Source organism: Phaenicophaeus curvirostris, chromosome 19 (assembly GCF_032191515.1).
Source record: "Phaenicophaeus curvirostris isolate KB17595 chromosome 19, BPBGC_Pcur_1.0, whole genome shotgun sequence".
In the NCBI taxonomy this organism is placed as follows: Eukaryota; Metazoa; Chordata; class Aves; order Cuculiformes; family Cuculidae; genus Phaenicophaeus; species Phaenicophaeus curvirostris.
The window spans coordinates 8,100,530-8,122,944 of record NC_091410.1 but is presented as its reverse complement, the minus strand read 5'-3'; the positions used below and the strand labels follow the sequence as shown (position 1 = coordinate 8,122,944).

The 22,415-nt window shown below is 61.1% G+C and overlaps 1 protein-coding gene across 5 annotated transcripts; it reads left to right on the top strand.

Annotated features, from left to right (window-relative positions):
* The first annotated feature begins 158 nt into the window (after positions 1-158).
* CYTH1 (cytohesin 1) lies at positions 159-18,387 on the top strand. 5 transcript variants are annotated; one of them, XM_069872580.1, is made up of 13 exons: positions 159-193; positions 9,762-9,844; positions 10,916-10,980; positions 11,708-11,774; positions 12,129-12,247; positions 12,807-12,887; positions 13,001-13,113; positions 13,185-13,333; positions 13,437-13,548; positions 16,061-16,137; positions 16,404-16,475; positions 16,904-17,058; positions 17,282-18,387. In XM_069872580.1, the coding sequence occupies exons 1-13, from the start codon at positions 172-174 to the stop codon at positions 17,358-17,360; spliced, it is 1,194 nt and encodes a 397-aa protein (XP_069728681.1). In that variant the 5' UTR covers positions 159-171; the 3' UTR covers positions 17,361-18,387. The 5 variants fall into 5 exon arrangements, with proteins under 5 accessions (XP_069728681.1, XP_069728679.1, XP_069728678.1 ...); XM_069872578.1 differs by lacking the exon at positions 159-193 and adding an exon at positions 5,275-5,417; XM_069872576.1 differs by lacking the exon at positions 159-193 and adding an exon at positions 7,232-7,443.
* The last annotated feature ends 4,028 nt before the right edge of the window (positions 18,388-22,415 follow it).

Sequence of the window (22,415 nt, the reverse complement as noted above, 5' to 3'; positions counted from 1 at the left end):
CCTCCTCCCCCCCCGCCCCGCGTCCCCGGGGGGGGCGGAGCCTCCCGGCCGCGCCCCTCGCTCATCACGTGGCGGGCGGGGCCGGAGCGTGGCCGGGATGGAGGAGGACGGCGGCTACGGTCAGTGCGGGGACGGGGCAACGGGGGGGGGGCGGGCCGGAGCGTGGCCGGGATGGAGGAGGACGGCGGCTACGGTCAGTGCGGGCACGGGGCAACCGGGGGTGGGGAGGACTGGACACACTCCAGCCGGGCTCGTCCTGCCCCGGGGCCAGCGCTGCTGGCAGCCACGGACACGCTGCCCACGGCGGCGGGGCTGAGGGGCTCGGGGGGGCTGCTGCCTGCGGGGTGGATGCTGCCACGTCTTGGACCACGGACCTGCTGCCGGGTCTGGGACCTGCAGCATCGGCCCTGCTGGGCTCTGGGACCTGCTGCCTGCAGTGTTGATGCTGCCAGGTCATGGACCATGGACCTACTGCAAGGCCCTGGACCTGCTGCCTGCAGTGTTGATGCTACCAGGTCATGGTCCGTGGACACCTGCTGTCTGTGGCATAGGTTCCGCCAGGTCATGGACCATGGACCTGCTGCAAGGCCCTGGCCCTGCCGCCTGAAGTGTTGATGCTGCCAAGTCATGGACCATGGACCTGCTGCTTGGCCATGGACCTGCTGCCTGCAGTGTTGATACTTCCAGGTCATGGACCACGGACCTACTGCCTGGCCCTGGACCTGCTGCCTGCAGCATCAGTGCTGCCAGGTCATGGGCCTTGCAGCATTGTCCCTGCTGGGCTCTGGGACCTGCTGCCTGCATTGTTGGTGCTGCCAGGACATGGGCCAGCGTGCCTGGCATAGGTCCTGCTGGGCTCTGGGACCTGCTGTCTGCTGCGTCGTTCCTACCGGGTCATGGAAATGCCGCCAGGGTATCAGTGATGCTGGGCTTGGGGACCTGCAGCATTGGTCCTGCTGGGCTCTGGGACCAGCTGCCCGCAGCATCAGGGCTGTGAGGTCTGGGACCTGCAGCGTCAGTGCTGCCAGACTCTGAGACCTGTGGCATCGGTGCTGTCAGGCTCTGGGAGCTGCTGCCAGTGCTGTTGGTGTTGCTGGGCTCTGGGAGCTGCTGCCAGCGGTGTCCGTGCTGCTGGACCACTGACCTGCTGCCTGCAGCATCAGTGCTGCCGGGCTCTGGGACCATCTGCCGCTCACACTTTGTATTCCGCTGCTACCTCGGAGTGCTGTTAGAATTCTGCAGGGGAGGCTCGTGTCGATGGTGTCGGCTGAACAAACCTCTCTGGCTCATGAGCACGTCTGCCTGGTGCAGGAGCACCCGTGCTGTGCCCAGGGCCTGCTCCCAGGGTGGGTCGAGCAGGGCGAGGGGGCTGAGGGGCTGCAGGTCCCCTCTCTTATGCAGGTGCAGTTTGCTTCCCTGCTTTCCTGCCTCCTCTGTGTTTGCAGAGCATTCCCTCCTGTTGCTGAGGAGCAGGACAGGGCAGGAGGACACTGCTGTGCCTCGACTCTCTGAGGCAGGTTCTTGCGGGTCAGCCGGGAGGTTTTCCTCAGGCAAGGACTTTGTTGAGAGGGACGCTGGAGTCTGGCTAAGTGAGATCTGAAACCAAGGTCCCAATGCTGCAAGCCGTGCTGGTGACAGATCTTCCTGGAGCTGAGGTCACCCGGGCGCTGCCGGTGAAGATGGTGCTGGCTCACAGGCTTCCTGCCTGCCACAGTTGTGCGACGGAGCACGATTAGGAGGCGGCTGTTCCACCCCAGAAGTGACTGTGCTTGGCAGTGGGGAGCTCACTGTGCGAGATAAGGTACAAACACCCAGCCCTGCTGGTTCACAGCCCAGCATGGGCGTTGTCAGATGCAGCCCATTAGTGGCGGAGCGCTGCGGGGAGCAATTCTGTGAGCAGCTTCTCGCTGCTTCCTGGAAGATGTCTTGGGTTGCCTGTCAGCATCAGAAATTGCCGGCTCGCCACACCGCAGGGCGGCGTGCAGGATAGGCAGCACAGCCACTTCCAAATCCCTGCTGCTATCCTAGTTGCGGGAGGGGGCATCATGATCTGCAGCTCTTCCAAAGCCCTTGAGCCGTGTTGGTTTTGCAGAGGGTGGTCCGCTGAGGCCTTGGTGTGGTGGGATCCTGATGGGGAGGCTCTTCTCCTGGTGGGATTGTGCTGACGCCAGTGTCTGCTCCACAGTGTGCAGCCTCTCTCCAGCCGTCTGCCTCAGCAGAGAGCAAATCCCAGGGCGAGCAGCTGGTGGCACAGATGCCGGCTCCCCCCACTCCCGTCAGGGCACGGGGCTGCGCTCCCACCCCCTTCCCAGCGTCTCCCATGGGGGTGGCAGTGAGACTGAACCCATCCCTAGACCAGAATTGATGGAGCACGGTGGTGTGGAGGCAAATGCTTCTAGACAGCGGAGCGGTGGTGTCGTGCTGAGGAGCCAGCCAAGCTGCTGCACCGATGATCAGCCTGCACGATCCTGTCCCAGCACCGTCTCCTGAGCTGGGCCCTATCTCAGCTGAGGACCAATGCTGGGGCGAGGGGGATTTGGGAAACGCTGGTAAACCCACACCCAGGGGATTACCGCTCGCTCTGGCCTGGAGGATTAAGGGATTTCTCTAAGCAGGTCTGATGCAGCTTCCCACAAAGCGGCTTGCGCCTGGGAACCTCGCTGTCTGGGACGGGATGGCAGTGCCAGGAGGACGGGTGAGCTGTGCGAGGTGCGGGAGATCATGGCATGGATTGGAAGGCACCTTCGACACATCCAGTTCCAGCCCCCTGCCGTGGGCAGAGACACCTCCCACCAGACCACACTGCTCAAAGCCCATCCAACTTGGCTTTGGACACTTGGGATGGGGCAGCCACGATTTCTCTGGGCAACCTCGGCCAGGGCCTCCTCACCCTCACAATGAATTTCTTTCTCGTGTCTAATGTAAATCTTTCCCCCTTCCAATTTAAAGCCATTCCTTCTTATCCTATCACTCCAGGCCCCCATACAAAGCCCCTTCCCAGCTTTCCTGGAGCCCCTTTCAGTACTGGAGGCTGCTCTAAGGTCTCCCCAGTGCCTTCTCTTCTCCAGGCTGATGTGCGGAGAGGCCACTGGGTCCCAAAGGAGAGTGCGGGGGGGTGGTTCCAGCCCTCTCCCCACAGCTCTGTTTTGCTGGCAGTGCCCTTGGCTGTTTCAGACGCAGCCCAGGGATGGCAGCAGGCTCAGAGAGCAGAGCCAGGGGCTGGGGCTAGTGAGGCTTGGCCAAGGCAATCAGCCAGCTCATCTTCTGAGGTGTTCAGGAGCAGAGGACAATAAGCCGTGTTGCTGACACTTAGCAATTCCATGTCAGGGACACGGAGGGGCCCGTGTGTCTCTGAAGCAATGTCCCTGAGAGTGTCTCTGTGCAGTCGTTTCATCCCTTTTGGGTCAGAAGTTTCTGCTCAGGAGCTGAGGGAGGGGGCGGTTGGTATGGGGAGGCAACTCTCTGGGGACCCACTTTCCCCAGGCGGAGGATCGGGCCCCAGAGCCGTGGTTAGCAATCCCCAGGTGTTTGTGAATACCCCGCTGTGCCCAGGCAGGGTGCGAGGATTGAGGTGGGTGTCGGGGTTATTCAACCCTGAGGTGCTGCCTGGCCCTGCATCGAGGTGGCCAAAGCACCCATGGGTGCCCCTGCCTCGCGGGGGCTCCTCTGGCTGCCAGGCACTCACCACACACCCTGTGTCCAGTTTAGCCTCATGTCCCACTGGCTCCTCTCGCCTGCTCTTGTGCTTCCCAGCTACCCAAGGCCCCCAGTGATGTGGCAACCACCGCTTCAGCCTCTGTGAAAGGGGAAGCAGCACCAAAACCAGATCAGTCACGTCTGTAGCGAGCGCCTGGCTGCCCTCGCAGACCTCAGAGCTGCCCTTCTCATAGAATCGTAGAATCACCAGGTTGGAAGAGACCCACCGAATCATCGAGTCCAACCATTCCTATCAAACACTAACCCATGTCCCTCAGCGACTGGTCCACCCTTCCCTTAAACCCCTCCAGGGAAGGTGACTCAACCCCCTCCCTGGGCAGCCTGTTCCAGTGCCCAATGACCCTTTCCGTGAAAAATTTTTTCCTAATGTCCAGCCTGAACCTCCCCTGGCGGAGCTTGAGGCCATTCCCTCTCATCCTGTCCCCTGTCACTTGGGAGAAGAGCCCAGCTCCCTCCTCTCCACAACCTCCTTTCAGGTAGTTGGAGAGAGCAATGAGGTCTCCCCTCAGCCTCCTCTTCTCCAGGCTTTCCTCCCGTTCACACCCATGCTGCTCCTGCGGGGTCTCCTCCTGCCCCGTACCCTCTTGCCTGCAAAGGCAGCTTCCTCCCCATGCCCTTCCCTGCTCCCTGCCCCGCTCAGGTTTCTCCTCGCTCAGCACGTCCCAGTGCTTGGCAGCGCAGGCGAGCGGAGCTTGCTGGCTCCTGGCAGCCGGGAGCCAGGCTGTCCGCAGGACGCTACCTCGTGCCCCGACAGGCTTTGGGGTTTGTTACTCACGGCTGTGCCCTGCGCTTGGGGATCGCTCCTGCTTTGAGGGAAAGAGCTGTCCGTCCGGTTTGGGTTCGCTTGGCGCCTGTGGGGCTGGAGGGATGCAGGTGCAGCAGGGCTGGGGGGCAGGCAGCCTGCACCTTCACCCAGCTCCACAGCTGGGAATCTGGGGAAGGAATCCCCCCCCAGTTCCAGCTGCAGGATCCCTCCAGGACCGCAGCAGAGCGGGAGGCACCTCTGTTGATGCCAGGGCATGCCCGGAGCTCAGCCATCTGGCCGGCATCGCCAGGGAGCTGGCAGGAGACACAGCGATCCTGCCCGTGCACGGCGCGTGGGGCAGGCTTAGCCTGTCAGGGCTGTGTGCCAGGCTCTGCACCCCACGAGCGGGGGCTGTGGTGGCTCCCCCCACCTCGCCAGAGCCGCCGTTGTGTCTTGGTGCACCTTGCTTTATGCAGTGCCGGTTGCTACGCGACCGCCGGCTCCCGATGCTTAACGCTCTAATACGGAGGGATAAAACCCGCTCTAAAAATACCCCACTGCCAGCCCCCGGCGGGGGCAAAGGGGCTGCTGAGGGACAGGCAGCCCAGAGAAGGGGAGTTCTCAAACTCCTCGTCCTCCAAGTGGCTTTGAGCCACCGGCCGGCTGGTGTGTTGGGCGCGAAGCGAGCTGGTGTGCAGGCAGGGAGCAGCGAGGATTGGCTGGGGCTGGCGCGTGGGCTCCTGCAGCTGGAGCTCCCCTGCCAGAGCCTCCTTCCCCAGCTCCATCCAGAGCAGGGAGTTCTCCGGCTGCACCTGCCAGGCCTCTGCCTGCTCCTACCTGCCCCGTTGGAGCTGGTGGTGTCCTGCGCGGGACCTCTGCGGCATGGGGACAGTCAGCGAGCTCTGTGCCTCCAGTTTCCAGGCCTTCCTCTGCCCCTCGGTGGCCTCCAAGGCAGGTAGGCGCTTCGTGCCCTCCCCTACGCTCCATTCCTGTCCCTTTGGCAGACGTGACAGTGCCCGCGACTCTCGCTCCATATGGCTCCTGCTGACAGTGGCACAGAGAGTCCTCCCCGTCTCGCTGCCTCCTTTCCCCGCACGCTCTCTCTGAGCCGCAGCAGGATGGCCAAGCGCTGGATTTCCTCGCGTGGCATTGCCCTGCACCAATTCTGGGTGCCGTGCTAGGATGGGGGATGCTTTTGGGAGCTGCTGGCAGTGGCCAGGAGGCTGCACACAGCCCAGTGCTGCTGTCACACGTCCTGTCCCAGCCCCTCACTCTCCTGCCTTGGACGATGCATGAGTGCTTGGCCACCCTCACCGCTGCAAGGACAGCTCGGGGCAGTGCTCTCCAAACCGAAATCTGTGCAAGGCAGCCCAGCACTGGCTGCACTGGAGCTGTTGCTGTGGGTCGGAGCTGGCTGTGCCACGGGGTGCCAGACCTCCTCTGGCCAGCTCTGCGTCCTGCTGGCGGCTGAACCTGAGGAGCGGTGGGCTCTGTTCCACCTGAAGCCCAGAATAGTGTGGAGAGCAGGTGAGGTGCTGGCCAACTAGTGCTCCCAACACCCACATGGTGCTCGCTGCATGTGGATGTGGCCAAGCCAGTGTTCACCTGGCTGCACCGCAGGTCAGGGCTCAATGCGTGTTGGGTGCAGGAGCCTGGAGCCACCGGGGAGTGAGGCAATGGCTGTGGACATGGGTCTCCTGCTGGATTCTGGGCACACGGAGCTGAGGTGACGGTCAGGGCTGCACCGAAGCAGCACTAGGGCTCTGTCTGGCTCTGGGCACGGGGCCGAGACGCCTGGGAGGGCCTTTCCTGGAGCTGCCTGTCCCCAAACTGTTCTCCTGACGCACCTCGGCTGTCTATGGGGAAGGACGGGGCTGACGCAAGCCAGGATGCGCGCGCGGCGTGGTGGAAACAGGATGTGGTGTGCTGAGATGGGCAGGAAGTTTCGGGGGGCCCCGTGGTTCCCCAGCCACAGGGACATGGCAGGAGCGGGCAGCGCTGCCCCACAGCTGCTGCTGGCACCGTGGGCACGTCCCCATGGGCTGCCTAAACCCAGTGCCTTGGTCCTTGTGCTGCAGCCTGGTGTGGGCCAGCAGGAGGGCTGAATAGCGGCGCAGCAGAGCTCTGGGCCAAAGGACTGGCAGGAATCTTCCAAAGCCTTTCCTCTCCTTGCTTCGGAACCGGCGTTCTGGGCGCTGTTTCTCCATCTCACACCGCCAAGCAGGATTTAGCTGAGTCAAGGCAGCTGAGGCTCATGCAGCCTTTCCAGGCAGCTGATTGTGGGATGGGGATGTGCCAGGGGTTTGCTCCGCAATGGTCCCACGCAGAGCGGGGAGGTCTGTACACAGACCGCAGAGCAAGGGGATGTGACAATGGGGAGCAACGTTCCATGGGGACCAGCATTGCTCCTAGCCCTGCTCCTGATGCTGGTTTTGGTCCTATCCAGCCATGTGAGCTGCTGTGGAGTCCGCAGTCCCCATAGCCCTCCTGGTCCTGGATGGAGCTCAGTCTTTATGGCTTCTCCAGGACCTAGACCTGCAGCAAAGGGGCTGGCAGAGCTGGAGGGGGAGCTGTGGGGCACCAGCATTGGATGTGCCAGGTTGAGTGCCCTGGCAGCCCCCAGGGACGGCAGGGCTGGGACCCCCAGTGCTTGCTGAGTTGGGACCCCAACACATCACATCCCCAAGTCCCAGGATGGGGAGCAGGACCCTGGCTGCCTCGTTTCCCCACCCAGCCGAGAGCAGAGGAGTTAAGGCGCTGGCAGCCGCAGGCTGGTTGTGGCAGGAACAGGGATGACGCCCAGGCAGCCCCAGAGCTCATTGGCCCCGGCACAGCCCTGACTCACCCCAGGAAGCACAGGGCTGGGCAGGTGTCCGTGCCCCGAAACAGCAGCACCTCTCCGGAGCCGTGGGCAGCACAGACACGGCCGACAGAGCCAGTGGAGGCGGCTGCCAGGATGGTGCTCAGGACGGAGGGCAGTGGTGAGCTCGACAGGGGGGTGCAGGGAAGCCGGTGGGGCTGGGGTGACAGGGAGGCAAGCAGGGGGTCCACATCTAACCCACTCCTGTGCCACCAGCCTCGGCAGCGGGGCAGGAAGGAGCACAGGGGTCAACACAGTGTCTGCGCCCCACAGTGGGCTTTGCTTTGGGTATGGTGGGAGAGGGGAGATGTGCTGCTGCTGCTCCCAGCTGCCGCAGACCCCGGTGACCCTGGAACCTGGGTCAGATGGATGAACCCTGCTGGTACCCCTTGTTGTGTAGAGTCCTCAGGCTCTGCTGTCGGCAGCAGGAGCTGTGGAAGCCCCTGGGTCCCTGCACTGGGGGTTCATGCTGGTGGGGAGTGGGTGCCAGCGTGAGATCCCCATGGGATCGCTGCACCCTGACTCCTGTGCTGGGCTGAAACAGGGGCAGCGAGCGCCTGCTCCAGCCTCCCCTTCCCTGCAGCCCACGACAAGGTTTGCCGGCCTCTCAGGAGCTGCTGGGGCTCCACTCAGCACTGGTGCTGAGCAGAGTGCCGGGGAAGGGTTAACGCCTTCTTCCTTCCCCAGAAAAGCTCTTACGTCTGGGGTTTCTCTTCCTCTGACTGCTGCTGACATGGCTGGGCTGTTGTCACGAGTGCTTGGCCTCCTCAGCAGCGCGGGCGGGGAGAGACCTTCCCAGGCTCTGGTACGAACCCACCGGACTCTGGTATGGACCCTCTAGCCCCCTCTGCCTTGCAGCATCTCATCCTCTGCTCTACCTGCCCCAGGTGGGCACGGAGAGGGGGCTCGCTGCCCTGGTTTGCCTCGCACCAGGTCCAATGCTGGCACCGAATTTCATCTTGACTGCAGCTGCAGAGCCAGGAGGGAGGCTCCTGTGGTGCACGCTGCAGCCTAGGGATTTCGAGGTGTTTATGTCTAGCAGCAGGCGTGCAATGCAGCTCGGCCTCCCCGCAGCAAGCCTGGGCTTGCCGGGTGCCCTGGGCACCGGGCAGGAGGGGCTGAGCGCCTGTGGGAACGGCGCTGGGCTGTGCAAGAGGCGCTCAGATGTATCGATAAGGCAAGACCTCCAGTATTTTAAGTTTAACTTCCAACTGGTGCCTTGAGCTGGGCTGTCTGGTTCATAGTTCCTAGCGTCGGGGGCTGAAAAGGTTGGGAAGTGTTGCCATCGCGTCTGGAGGGACGGTGTCGCAAGCCGAGATTGCTGCCGGCGTTGGCAGCGGGGGATTTTTTTGCGAAGGAGGAAGCTCGTCAGAAAGCCTGAGCGGAGAGCCAGGGAAGTGCTGAGTTCAGAGATTCGGTTTGCGTGGTCACCATCGCCCCAGGGGTGTGTACGGCTCCCACGGAGCGAGCGATGTTGCAGGGAGAAGAGATGCGCGGTTGAGGGCAGTGGCCATCGGAAGGCACGTGGTGGCCCTGGGCGCTGGTACGGGGCAGGTGTTCGCTCTGGGGATGCTCCAGGTGAGTGGAGACCACGACCGTGGCCACAGATGGAGACTCTGCAGAACGGAGCAGTAATCGTTGGGGAAGGAGGGAGCGGTGACAGCCCTGCCAGGTGCCTGTGTGGGAGCTGGTGACCTTGGGGCCAGGAGGGAGCAGAAGCAGTGTGCCTTGTCACCGTGGAGCTGGAGGGCACGCACCAGGGAGCACCAGGAATGTCTTGGGAACGAGGAGGGGCAGGCGATGGCCCCGTGCTCCATCTTCAGAGATGTTGTGTTGGAGAGGAGGTGCCTGGCTCCCACAGAGGGACACGTAGGTGTCACAGCGTGCAGGTGAGGTTTGTCTGGAGCGTGTGCCGCCTCCAGGACCTGGCTCAGAAGGACAGATCCAGTGCAGAGGGGGCTGCAAGGGCAGCCAGGAGCTGGTTTTCTCCGAGGACTGTGTGTTGTCTGGTGCCACAGGGCACAGCAGAGCTGCCCAGCCGCTGCAGGGACCAGGACAGGCACCGACACCCCGGCTAGGGTAGAGTAGAGTTAAACGGGACTCAGAGGGGCGGCAGGGCTGGGGGAAGGAGTGCTGGAACCAGTCCACGGGCCGTACTGGTCCTGGTCCGTGCTGCCCAGCCGCCGCGGGCTGAATCAGCAGGACCCAGCAGTGCCCGGCTCCCCCGCTGCTGCCGCTGCCCAGCAGGGCTGTCACATTCCTTGCGTGCCATGGCTTCTGTGTGGGACCAGGGGCACCGCTCGCCAGCTCAGCTCGTCTGGGCACCCAGCAACTCCTGAGGGTTCCCGGGCTGCCAGCTGGGAGCAGGGGCTGCACCCGAAGCCTCGTAGGGATGATTCTGACGGCCACGCATGCTGACCTGACTGTGTCTCTGCTCAGTGCCCAGTGACCTGACCCCAGAGGAGTGCCAGGAGTTGGAGAACATCCGCCGCCGCAAGCAGGAGCTGCTGGCTGACATACAGGTGTGATGCTGAGGGTGACCACCTGCGTGTGCCGTCCCTCTGTCCCGGACATGGCGGCCTCGCTTGGGGCTGGGAAGCAGGGGACAATGTTCCTGCCCCTGGCATTGGGCAGGATCCCTGCAGCCCCATCCTGGGTCCCTCACCCCACTGCTGGGAAAGGGGAGGGTGGCCCAGGTGAGGCAAGGGAGGAGATGCTGCCCTGTCCATAACGGCCGTGGGATCAGGATGCAATGCCCCTGACCTGCAGAGCCCGTGCAGGAGCAGACCCAGGCGAGGCATGGGTTCGATTTGTGCTCCTGTCTCCTTTCCTCGCAGTGCTTAGAACCTCTAGGGTAGAGGATCAGAGCTGCTGGAACTTCAGGGGCGAGCTGGGTCGGTGGCTGCCAGCAGCTGCTGCAAGGAGCCCATGATCTGCTGCCTCTGCAGGGTCCTGGGGCTGGGGAGAGGGTTCCCATGGTGGGTCATGCAGCTGTGGCTTTTCCTTGCCCCTCGCAGAGCTCTTGCCCTGCGCTTGTGCCATTCCCTGTGGCCCAGGGCTCTGGCATCTCCGTGCCATCCCCTCCCTGGCACAGACAGGGGCTGTGTCTCTGCCCTGGCAAGCGACTGCGAGGTCAGCGCTCATCTGGGACACTCGTCAGTCGCGTCTCTGATTAAGGCAGCAGAGGCTAATTACTGCCATATGCTGGGCATGATCTAAAGGGATTAGGGGTAATTTTGTTAACCTCTGAATCTCTTCCTTCCTGCACTCTTGGAGTGGTGGTGATGCTGCGGGGGGATTAGCAGCGGGGTGCAGCCAGGCTCCTCTGTGAGTGCCCCCCAAGCTGGCTCAGCCCCAGCCACGCTCAGGGAGGGAAGGAGGGAAGGAAGGAGGGGCTGCCAGGGCTTTCTCGGGGAATGATCCCGAGGGTTGGCTCCTGCCTGCTGAGCCCCAGGCCGTGGGGATGCCCTGCCTGCTCTTGGAAGGGGGAGGGAAGGGCAATCCTGGGCCCCAGTCTGCTGTCAGGGCTGGGGAGCTGGAGGGTTTAGGAGGGAGGGAGGCACCTCCTGTCTCACTGCCTTCTCTTCCCTCAGCGGCTGAAAGATGAGATAGCAGAAGTGACTAATGAGATCGAGAACCTGGGGTCCACAGAGGAGAGGTGAGTCCTCTGCTATCACAGTGTTCTGGTAGAGCCCTGAGCCTTGCTGAGCCCCTTCCCCTGGGGTGAGACCAGCCCTGGCTGCCAGCTCGCTCGCACACTGTGGGAGTTGTGCTCCATCCTGGAGGTGCTTTCCCAGGCACTCTGAACTCCCTGGATCCCAGTCTGAACTGCTGCTGCTGCAAAGGTCTGTTTTTCCAAGCCTCAGCCTCTCTGTCTGGCTACAGCGACTGTGGGACTTTGTTATTCTGAGCCGGAGCAGGCGATGCCAGTCTGGGATTAGGGGGTCCCGCTAGCCGATGGGAGCTGACTCGCAGCATCATTTCCAATCACTCGCTGGGGCGTGAAGGCTGTCACCCTCCCACAAGCCCCACCGGGGCCTGAAGGCTTCTCTCCCCAGCACCCTGCCACTCCCAGCTTGCCCCGGCCTCCCCCTGTGCAGAGGTGATGTGCCAGGATGCTCTGCCCAGCACCCCTTCCTCACCCGTGGATGGGACACAGCAGCTCCGCTTTGCTGCGGGGTGGAGGGCAGCCCGATGCCGTTCTGCTGCAGAGATGGAGCAGGGAGCTGGCTTCCCACTGTGTGGGTTCCACACGGGAGACCTGGTTCCTCCTGAGTTGCTGGGCTCCTCTTTGGTCCAGGCTGACCTCTGCCCAGGGAGGTGGGTGGTGGGTGGGAGGAAGCCGGGTCCCTCCTGGATGCTCAGAGCTGCTTTGTGCCCTGCAGGAAGAACATGCAGAGGAACAAGCAGGTGGCGATGGGCAGGAAGAAATTCAACATGGATCCCAAGAAGGTAACGTGGGGCGCAGGGCACCAGGCTGGGGCTCTGCTGCCTTGCAGTCAGGGTGCCTGACCACCCGCTGGGGCTGGGGCAGAACCAGAGCCCAGGGCAGAGACATTGGGAAAAAAATTTTCACGTAAAGGGTCATTGGGCACTGGCAGAGGCTGCCCAGGGAGGGAGTTGAGTCACCTTCCCTGGAGGGGTTTGAGGGACGAGTGGACGAGGTGTTGAGGGACATGGTTTAGTGATTGATAGGAATGGTTGGACTCGATGATCCAGTGGGTCTTTTCCAACCTGGTGATTTTATGATTCTGTGAAGCAGTGGGTGGGCTGGTGGGCTCAGCAGCACCTCTTGCACCTCTGCAGGGCATCCAGTTCCTGATCGAAAATGACCTGCTGAAGAACACGTGTGAGGACATCGCTCAGTTCCTTTACAAGGGAGAGGGCCTCAACAAGACAGCCATCGGCGACTACCTGGGCGAGAGGTACGCTGGCCGGGGGCGGCTCAGGTCTTCTGAGGATGTCCCAGGCTCTCACCACCTGAGAGACTGGATGTTGCAGCTCTTTGAGCTTCCAGGACAGCTGGTTGGGGATACCTGTGGGGGTGTAAGGGCCAGCTTGGAGGCTGTTCGACCTGTGGCTGGTGCTTGCGAGAGGCCAGTGTGTGTGCAAAGCAGCCCAGGAGTCCAGCTGAGGCAGAGCTGCAAGATTCTCTCCACAAATTTTTTTCCTTAGGCTGAACATTAGGAAAAAAATTTTCACAGAAAGGGTCGTTGGGCACTGGAACAGGCTGCCCAGGGAGGGGGTTGAGTCCCCTTCCCTGGAAGGGTTTAAGGGACAGGTGGACGAGTCACTGAGGGACATGGTTTAGTGTTTGATGGGAATGGTTGGACTCGATGATCCGGTGGGTCTTTTCCAACCTGGTGATTCTATGATTCTATGAAATGAGGAGAGTCTGAAGCAGGGCAGGGAGACATGGGGCCGCTCGGCAGTCACAGGACTTACTGATCATGCATCCCTCGTGCTCTGGCTTTGTTCCCACAGGGACGAGTTCAACATCCAAGTCTTGCATGCCTTTGTGGAGCTACACGAGTTCACTGACCTCAACCTCGTACAGGCCCTGCGGTGAGCGAGGGGAGCTGGGACCCGAGCTGTTTCCCTTCGGGGGAGACAGGCAGCAAGTATGTTGGGAAGGTGTGTGGAGCCCCCAAAGCAGCTCCACACCTCACTCTTCACAGACAGTTCCTGTGGAGCTTTCGGCTGCCCGGGGAGGCACAGAAGATCGACCGGATGATGGAGGCATTTGCTCAGCGGTACTGCCAGTGCAACCCTGGCGTCTTCCAGTCCACAGGTGAGTGCCTGCCCTGGCCCATCTTCCCAGCCGTCCTGCCTCGCAGCTGACTTGCCCCTCTGCCCCTGTAGATACCTGCTACGTGCTCTCCTTCGCGATCATCATGCTGAACACCAGCCTGCACAACCCCAACGTCAAGGACAAACCCACAGCAGAGCGCTTCATCGCCATGAACCGTGGCATCAACGATGGGGGGGACCTACCTGAGGAGCTTCTCCGGGTGAGGGACGGGATGCGGGGAGCGGCCAGGGCTGGGCTGTGGGGCTGGCCTGTCCCAGGGCTCCCAGGCGGGGCAGAGCTGACGCCGTGTGTCGTTGTACCAGAATCTGTATGAGAGCATCAAGAACGAACCCTTCAAAATCCCTGAGGATGATGGCAACGACCTCACCCACACGTTCTTCAACCCTGACCGGGAGGGCTGGCTCCTGAAGCTCGGTGAGTGCTGGCTGATGTGCAGCTGTGGCCTGGGGAGGAGCTGGGCCATGGGTGCGATGCTGTTGGGCTGCATTCACCTCGCCTGCTGGCCCAGCTAGGTGTCTGTACGGCCAGCAGCTCTCTATCTTCCCCGGGCTGTGTGGCAGGAGCGGATTTGCAGCTCCTGAGGCCCCGCGGTGTGACTGGGTGGGCATCCAGGGAGATTCTGCCTCTAGGCTGGTACCAGGGTCTGGTGTCAGAGCACGGAGACTCTGAGGCCCTTCTCATCACCGAGCCAGAGCAGGGACCCCGGGAGCGAGCGGCGAGCTGCCCCAGGCTGCGTGTGTCCCCGTCTCTGTGCCACAGACTGGTCCCTGCCTCCCCTTCCCACGGCATTATCACCTCCGCATCCCGGCTCCACATGCAGGCAGCGTGCATGGCATCCCCGCTGCACAGCCCGACTTTCGCGGCCGGCAAACCCACCCCCGACCCTGGCTCCTGTGGCTTCTCCTCTCGGCAACTCTGGGGAACCCTCTGGCCGGGTTAAGCGAGGCGGGATGATGGGGCGCTGGCAGGAGCAGAGTCTGATGGGGATATTTTCCCAGGGCTCTAGCCTGTCACTGGAGGGGTGTTCCTGCCTTATTGCCACCCCCTCAGGATGGGAGAGGGGCCTGACCCCTTCCCCGTGCCCTGAACGGCACAGAGCCTGGTCCTGGCGCTGAGCAAGGTGCTTCTGCCCCAAGCTGTGGGGCAGGAGTACTCGAGGGTGAGCCCCGCGTCCCCCTGGGAGCAGAGCCCTGTGTGTGGCAGGGTGGCACCTGTGCCATCGAAGCTGCTGGGGGTGCTGAGAGGTGGCAGAGCAGCCGTGGGCCCTGTGCCCCACACGCCGAGGAGATCCGTCCAGCAGCCACAGCGAGCCAGGGCAGGTCAGCCCCTGCGGCAGTGCCACCAGCCTGGTCCCTCACGGCTTCCCTGCTGCCGCCCTGCCCCACTGACCCACGCAGGGCGAGGGGGGTTCTTTGGGGTTTCCTCTTTTTAGTTTTTTTTCCCTTTTTTTTTAATTTTCTTTTCTCCCTCATTTGTATGTTTCCATGATTTTGGCTCTTCCTTTCCTTGCCCCCAACTCCAGGAGGTACGTACCCCTCTCCCTTGCTCTGCTCACGCCGCTGGGGCTTCGTTTCCTTTGCATTTTTAAATTGCTGATGATTAGTCTCATTGCTGCTGCTGCTAACCACATGCTCTGGGGACCTCGCCTGCCGACGGGACGGGCCCCGCTCCTGCCACCGCCACGGCAGGGACACGGGGTACCAGTTTCGGGGTGCCCAGCGCTCCCTGAAGCCTGACAGCCCCTCCGCTGCCCCGGCGCAGCCCTGGGACAGATGAGAACGTGGCTGCTCCTTGCTGAGGTGCTGGCAGGGTCCCCCTCGCCCGCGTGTGCCGTGTCTGCAGGCAGCTCAGTGTGTCTTTGCCTCCGGTGCCATGAGGGATGGAGATGGGTTTGGGGGTGTCCTCGGGAAGGGCTCCAGCCTGTGCTCGGGTGGCTGGATGGGAGCAGGTAGGAGCCATCGGCGCGGTGCCCTGGCTCTCAGCAGCTCCGGTGCTGGGTGCTGGGCCTGCCGAGGCTCCATCGCCTGCAGCTCCGGGTGCCGAGAGGGTCAGTGCTCCCGCCTGGAGCTGTGCTGGCCCTCGGTCCTGCCTGACCCCACAGAGCCCTGAACCTCGGGCTCCTCCTGTGCTCCCTGCACCATGGGACCCTGGCATGTGGCCTCTTCCCACCTGCCAGCCTGGGAGAGGAGATGGTCCTGAGGCTGGAGAGGGCCAAGCCCTGGGCTTTGGGGAGGGTTTGGCTGGAGGGAGGCAGAGGGGCTTCTTCTGGGAGGTGCTGGTCCCAGCCTGGCTCTGGGGCTGGACTGGGGTGGGCAGCCAGCTGGGATGGAGGCACCTTCGTGGTGAGGTGGGGGAGATGAGCATGTTCTGCAGCGCACGCAGAGCCTCCTCACATCCGTGCTGGATCCGCGCTGCACAGCCTGGGGGCCTGTCCTGCGGTGGTGGCACAGAGCGTGCCAGTGCGGTGCAGGGGGAGCCGAGCCCAGGGATTAGCAAGCCCTGAGCCCAAGGGAGCGGCTTCTCCCTCTGCAGTGGCGGTTGTGGAGCTCCCTCCATCCAAAACTCCTCGAGCTGTGGCCCCGGGCTCGTGCCTCGCCCTGGCACCGGGCTGTGCTGGTTGGACGCAGCGGGACTGCCGTCGGTGCCAACATAACCCCTGCCATCCCCTCACGAGCTGCCCAGCTGCAGCACCCTCTGAGTTAGCGGTTGGGGTGGGAATGAGTGCAGCGCTCCCGGCCCCCCTCTGCCTCCATCCTCATCCGTCTGCTTTCCGCTCCTGCCTGGCTCTGCTTGCGCCCCGGCGCCTGGTGCTTGTCTGTGTGTGTCCGCGTGGGCTCCAGCTCTGCCGTAGCCACCACGTAACCGTGAGCCTCCGGCCGCGCTTCAACCCCGGGGCTGTGCCCAACCTGTCCCTCTCTGCTCCCAGGAGGCAGGGTGAAGACATGGAAGCGACGCTGGTTCATCCTGACCGATAACTGCCTTTACTACTTCGAGTACACAACGGTCAGTGACGTTTGGTGCTGAGCTGGGGCAGGGAAAGGTCTGTGTGCCTGCGTGGCACCAATTAAGTGCGGCGTCTCAGCGCGGGATATCCCTGTGTGGACTGTGTGGGTGCAGGATGTGGCCCTTGGATGGGGCAGCACAAGATGCCTGTGCAGAGGGATGTTGGGGAGAGGTGTCTGCAGCATCCAGCCCTGCCTGGGGCACAAGGGTGGGATTTGGAGGTGTCCAGCCTGTATCTATCTAATGCCTCTGCTTGGCCCCACCAGGATAAGGAGCCCCGGGGCATCATCCCCCTGGAGAACCTGAGCATCCGCGAGGTGGAGGACTCAAAGAAGCCCGTGAGTGCCATGGGAGGGTCTCCTGGGGCTGGAGGGGCAGCCCTGGGTCTTCAGTTGGGGCAGGAGCTGGACAGGGGAAGCCGAGAGGTGCTGCAGCCCCCAAGGGATGCTGCCAGGAGAGGCAGGAGGGCCCCACAGCAGTCATAGAATCATAGAATCATAAAATCACCAGGTTGGAAAACACCCACCGGATCATCGAGTCCAACCATTACTATGAAATACTAAACCAATCATCCATCATCACAGCAGCCTCCATCATCACAGCAGCTGGGAGCAGATGTGGGGCTGGTCACTAGTGTCCAGAGCTGGTGGCAGAGGGACAGTGCAGAATATCCATCCCTCTCTGCTGCGTTGAGTGCCTGTGTCACCTGCAGCCTGGGATCCCCTGGAAGCAGGGGCTTCCTCTAAATGGTCTTCTTCCCTCCCAGAACTGCTTTGAGCTCTACATCCCAGACAACAAGGACCAGGTGATCAAGGCCTGCAAGACAGAGGCGGACGGGCGGGTGGTGGAGGGGAACCACACCGTGTACCGCATCTCCGCCCCCACGCCCGAGGAGAAGGAAGAGTGGATCAAATGCATCAAGTGAGTGCTCGGAGGGGCGAGTGGCAGGGGCAGGGACACAGCAGGGACCCATCTGCTCTGCTTGAGGCGGGCAGCGCTTCCCAGGGCACTCTCCAAGCATTGGGTTCGGGGGGAAACAGGCTTTCCCAAGGGCATAAAGGCCTTGCCAGGCAGGAAAGATCCATCCCTACAGCAGTTTTCATCTGGCTGTACAGCTAACCCGAGCCCTTGTTCCCCCCGCCAGGGCAGCGATCAGCCGGGACCCTTTCTACGAGATGCTGGCCGCCAGGAAGAAGAAGGTGTCCTCCACCAAGCGACACTAGCAGCCTCCTGGCCCTGCGGGTGCCCCCAGCAGCCCAAGCGTCTCCCCTCCTCGAGGGCTGCGGGGCTGGGGCCGCGCTGCAGCCTGGTCCTCAGGGCCCAGGACCCAGCTTCAGCTTCGCAGTTTCTTTACCGTGGGGAGAAGAAGGAGGCCCAGGCGTCTTGGTAGCTGTGGCTTCCTCATCACCGTCTCATCTCCAGGACAGCATCTTCGCAGGCTGGAGCTGGGACGGTGACGCCCCTGTGTGCAGAAACCCCGTGGGCACCCTCCGTGCTCCCTGTCACCCAGCGAGCGCGGAGCCACAGATGCTGCTGGGTGCTCCCAGTGCTCGCGTCCTGCAGCACTTGGTGTCCTGTTGGGAAGTCGAACAGCTCACGGTTTTGGGATTTCTGGCGTTGGACAGAGACACGATCCTGGACCCTCGTTGTAGCGGGCCTGGGTCTGTCCTGGCTTTCCCCACGCTGCTGCGGGTGCAGGGAGGGCTGAGGGGCAGCGGGTTGTCACCATCGCCGCGCGCGGGGATGCCCCACGGGGCACAGACGTGTCCTTGCGCAGCCGTTGGGGGGCTGGCAGCGCCGCCTGGCACTGCCCCCAGCACGTCCTTGCAGCATGAGGGGCTTGGGGAGGGGCAGGGGAGCCGTGCCGGGGTGGCCAAGGTCTCCTCGAGCATGAGCTCTTGCTCTTGAGCACCTGGAGCTCATGGCAGGGGCGCTGGGTGGGATGGGGGCTGCAGCCCCCGGCTCTGCCTTGCATACACCCGTGTCTTGTCCCATTCCCCCGGCCGCGGCGCACGGGCTGGAGAGAGGCATCTGGATCAGTATTAGTCTATTTATCAGAGGTGTAAATACTCCTGTATAGTTTTCTCCTTTTAGATTATTTTGTATGTCGGGTTGTTCTGTGCAGAGGCCTCTCCGGAGGGTCGGGGTGGGGGGGAAGGATTTTTTATTATAACCATTTTTTTTTTTTTGCCATGGCCTTGTAAACCAGTGCTGAGGATCTGCAGCAAATAAACACCCAACTGCGCTCAGCCTCCTGGTGTCTCTGTGGGGCTCGGGATGGGCAGGAGCCCAGGCTCCCTGCCCCATGCCCCAGCTTTGCCACTGGGTTCATGGTCCTCTGAGCAGCCCAGCCAGACCAGTGGAGCAAGTTTGTGGGCAGTGAGGAAGCCACAGCCGTGCTGGACGAGTTCTTCAAGCAGAAGGACACGCAGGAGCTGGGGCTGAACCCCCCTGCAGGGCATCTCCAGCCAACCACCCACTTCCCATCCACCCTATGGAGCGTCTACTTTGTGAAGAAGGGTTTAAAGAAGCCACGTGAGGAACAGCTGAAGTCACTTGGTCTGTTTAGCCTGGAGGAGAGACTGAGGGGAGAGCTCACTGCACTCTGCAGCTTCCTCACCACGGGAGGAGGAGGAGGAGCAGGCATTGAGCTCTTCTCTCTGGTGACCAATGACAGGACCCAAGGGAAAGGCAGGAAGATGCGCCAGGGGAGGGTTAGAATCATAGAATCACCAGGTTGGAAAAGACCCACCAGATCATCGAGTCCAACCATTCCTAATGTCCTTACGTTGGACTTTGGGAAAAGATTCTTCACCGAGAGGGTGTGGAGCACTGGAACAGCTCCCAGGGAAGCAGTCACAGCGCCAAGCCTGACAATATTCCAGAAGCATTTGGACAACGCCCTCAGACACACGGTGTGAACGTTGGGGTTGTCCTGTGCAGGGACAGGAATTGGATTTGATGAGCCTTGCGGGTCTCTTCCAGCTCAGGACATTCTATGATTCTAAGAACAAGGAGAACATCACCCCAGAGAACTGCAGGAAGGGGGCTGCTGGTGGAGGAGGTGGGTTGCCCACATGGCTGGGTGCTGGGTGCAGGTTTTGACCAAGTGGGATGACCTGAGCTCCCTGCGCACACCGCAGCTGCTTGGACATCCCCTGCGGGCTGCTGGAGCCAAAACTTTAGGGGGGCTCAAAAAGAACCTAAATTAAGAGAAGAAAAATTGCTCCAGGCGCTGGCCCTGGCCTCATGGTGGCCACTCATCCTCCTCCGCTGGTGGGCTGACCCAGCCCCACCGTACACAGAGCTGGGTGAAGGTTACAAGCCTGGTTTTCTCCCAGGCCCCAGCTGGATCGCTTCCTCTTTGTGGTTTGAAAAACTCAGCAGAATTCCCCCTTCCTCTTGCCCCACAGCTGGGAAATATCAGAGTGGATTTCACTCAAACTTCCCATAAATATTCCCACTCAGAGCGCTGCCAGCCCAGAGCACCCAAAAGCTGAGTCAGGCCCAGGCCTAGGGGAAATCAAGGACGTCAGCCGCTACCTGCAAGCACTTTGGATCTTGCTGGAAGTGATGGAGCAAGCAGATTACTCCCAGGTAAGTTTTAGATGGCAAAATAACCAGGCATCACCTGGCTTCCTTGTCTGGGTAGCAGCACTGAGCCCCAGAGGCTGTGTACAGGTGTGGATCCACCTCAGCTCTGCGCAACCCTCATTAGCACGGCCAAAGTCCCACACTAACAGAGTTCTGCAGCCCTATGTGGACAGGGTGCTGTGAACTGTCTGCCTCCTCCACGCTCACTGCCGGCGCTACTGCTCACTCACCAGTGTCATCATCATCCTGCAGACCTGCAACCTCATGGAATCATAGAATCACCAGGTTGGAAAAGACTCGCCGGATCATCAAGTCCAACCATTCCCATCAAACACTAAACCATGTCCCTCAGCGCCTCGTCCACCCATCCTTTAAACACCTCTAGGGAAGGGGACTCAACCACCTCCTCAGGCAGTCTGTTCCAGTGCTTGATAATCCTTTCAATGAAGAAGCTTTTCCTAATGTTCAGCCTGAACCTCCCCTGGTGGAGCTTGAGGCCATTCCCTCTCGTCCTGTCCCCTGTCACTTGGGAGAAGAGCCCAGCTCCCTCCTCTCCACAACCTCCTCTCGGGTAGTTGGAGAGAGCAATGAGGTCTCCCCTCAGCCTCCTCTTCTCCAGGCTAAACACCCCCAGCTCTCTCAGCCGCTCCTCATAAGGCCTGTTCTCCAATCCCTTCACCAGCTTGTTGCTCTTCTCTGGACTCGCTCCAGAGCCTCAACATCCTTCTTGTGGTGAGGGGCCCAGAACTGAACACAGGATTCGAGGAGCAGTCTCTCAGAGCCCTGGGGCTGCGGCAGCTCCAGTGGGAAGGGGCAGAATAAGAAAAAAAATGTAGTCAAGTGCTGGAAGGCACGGCCCAGGGATGCTGTGGGATTGCTGTCCTCAGAGGAACTCAAACTGTGCCTAGATAAGACCCAGGGTGACCAGATCCAGCTGTGACATGAACTGTGCTGAGCAGGAGGCTGGACAAGGCACCTCCGGAGAGCCCGGCCGCCGTAAATTCTTGTCCAATTCTGTGATGTTAACAGCAGCAGGGAATGATTTATATTGAAAACACAGGTGCAGATTCTTGCTGGCTGTGGGAGGCAAGGGGCTGTGAACAGCTGTGCCCAGCCTGTCCTTCCCAGCCACCTCGGGTCAGCGTGTCCAAAGCACCGTGTCGCTGAAAGCCTGCAGAGCATCACTGCAGACCCAGGCGCTGCCCCAGGAGCCGCCCCCCCCAGCCCCAGGAGCAGCTCCTCCTGGGGGCACACAGAGCTCAGGGTGAGATTTAGGGGTAGCCAGGGCTGCCTGAGGGTTCCCAAAGCAGGGAGGGTGCTGGAGCGCTGCTGCCTTTCCCAAGGCTCAGTGCTGAGCAGCTGCAGCTTGGTGCTACTACCCTGTTTCCTTGCCTTTCCGCAGGGCAAATATGTGTGCATGTGGAGGGATTCTTTGGTTTTTTATATCCAAATGAGTGCAAAAATAAGCCAATTAGCAAATCTTAAAAAGATAAATTTATGTTTGTTTGGGGTTTTTTTAATAAGTTCTTTGCCATCGTGGGAAATGTGGCATCCAGACACTGCTGTCAGTTGTGTAATCTGCACTAGGTTTCTCTGTGCCCAGGCTCTCCTTTCCCTTTCAGTGATTTCCAGGGCCGGCCTTGGTCGTGGAACATGAGCAAACACTTCCCCACTGTCCAGCTGAGAAGGCAGCGCGGCTACCGCAGCCCTGGGCAAGCAAAGCGCTGCAGCCACTGCGTGTTTGTCCCTGTCCCAGCTGCAGCTCCCTCCCTTCCGCCCTGCTCTCTCAATCCCAAGCAGGCTGGCACCTGATCCCACAGATCACGAGACCATTCGCTGCGCTCCTCCAGCATCTCTGACCGACCCAGAGGGTACAGAGAAGGGGCTGAAATGCTGCCCCAGCAGCTTCTTGGCTTCTGCTCCATCTGAACCCGTGGTGCAGCTACAAAAGCCAGCAGTGGGCACAAGGGTCGGTTACTCTTCGATGCGCCAGCGGCAAAAAAGGCAGCTCACATGCTGCACCCTCAGCAGAGCATGAATTTCCATTTAAGACGGCAGCTACTCAAAACACTGATTTAAAAAAAGAAAAAAAAAGAGTTCCTCCTGACTCCCTGCATTTGACATTTGAACTTCGCAGCCTCCGTGCCTTCAGTTCTTACCTTCTTGGCTATCAAAAAAAGAGCTGCAGCTGTTTCAGAAACAAGAGCAGTAAAGAACAGCGGGTTGGTAACAGAGGAGGGAGCACATGAAAACATAACAGCAGAAAAACTCTTCCTTGGCTGAAGGACTGCTGACCCACAGCATCTGCCCTTGGATAAGAGCAGCTCTATGGAATTTCCTTTCTAGGTGAAGTCAGTCCTAGATGAAACTGGTGGAGATCATGGTGAAAGCAGTGGACAGGACCCCCTAGCTTGTAGTTGCATTTCAGGAATGTGAAGGAATGAACATCTTGACCTGTGAAATCAGGCTAGACTTGGGGCTGACGGTACACTAGGGAGCGGCCTAGAAAGTGCCTCTCCCAGCTCTGATTTGCACATGGCTGCTGTTTATTTCTCTCTCTTCTTAGCTTAGGAGCCTGGTCCTCAGAGCTGCTCCTTCGCAGGAGGGCGAGCAGATTTCTTGTGGAAGTTAAAGCTTAGGGAGCACTGGATATCACAGAAGACCAGGAATCACCCCCATCAGCA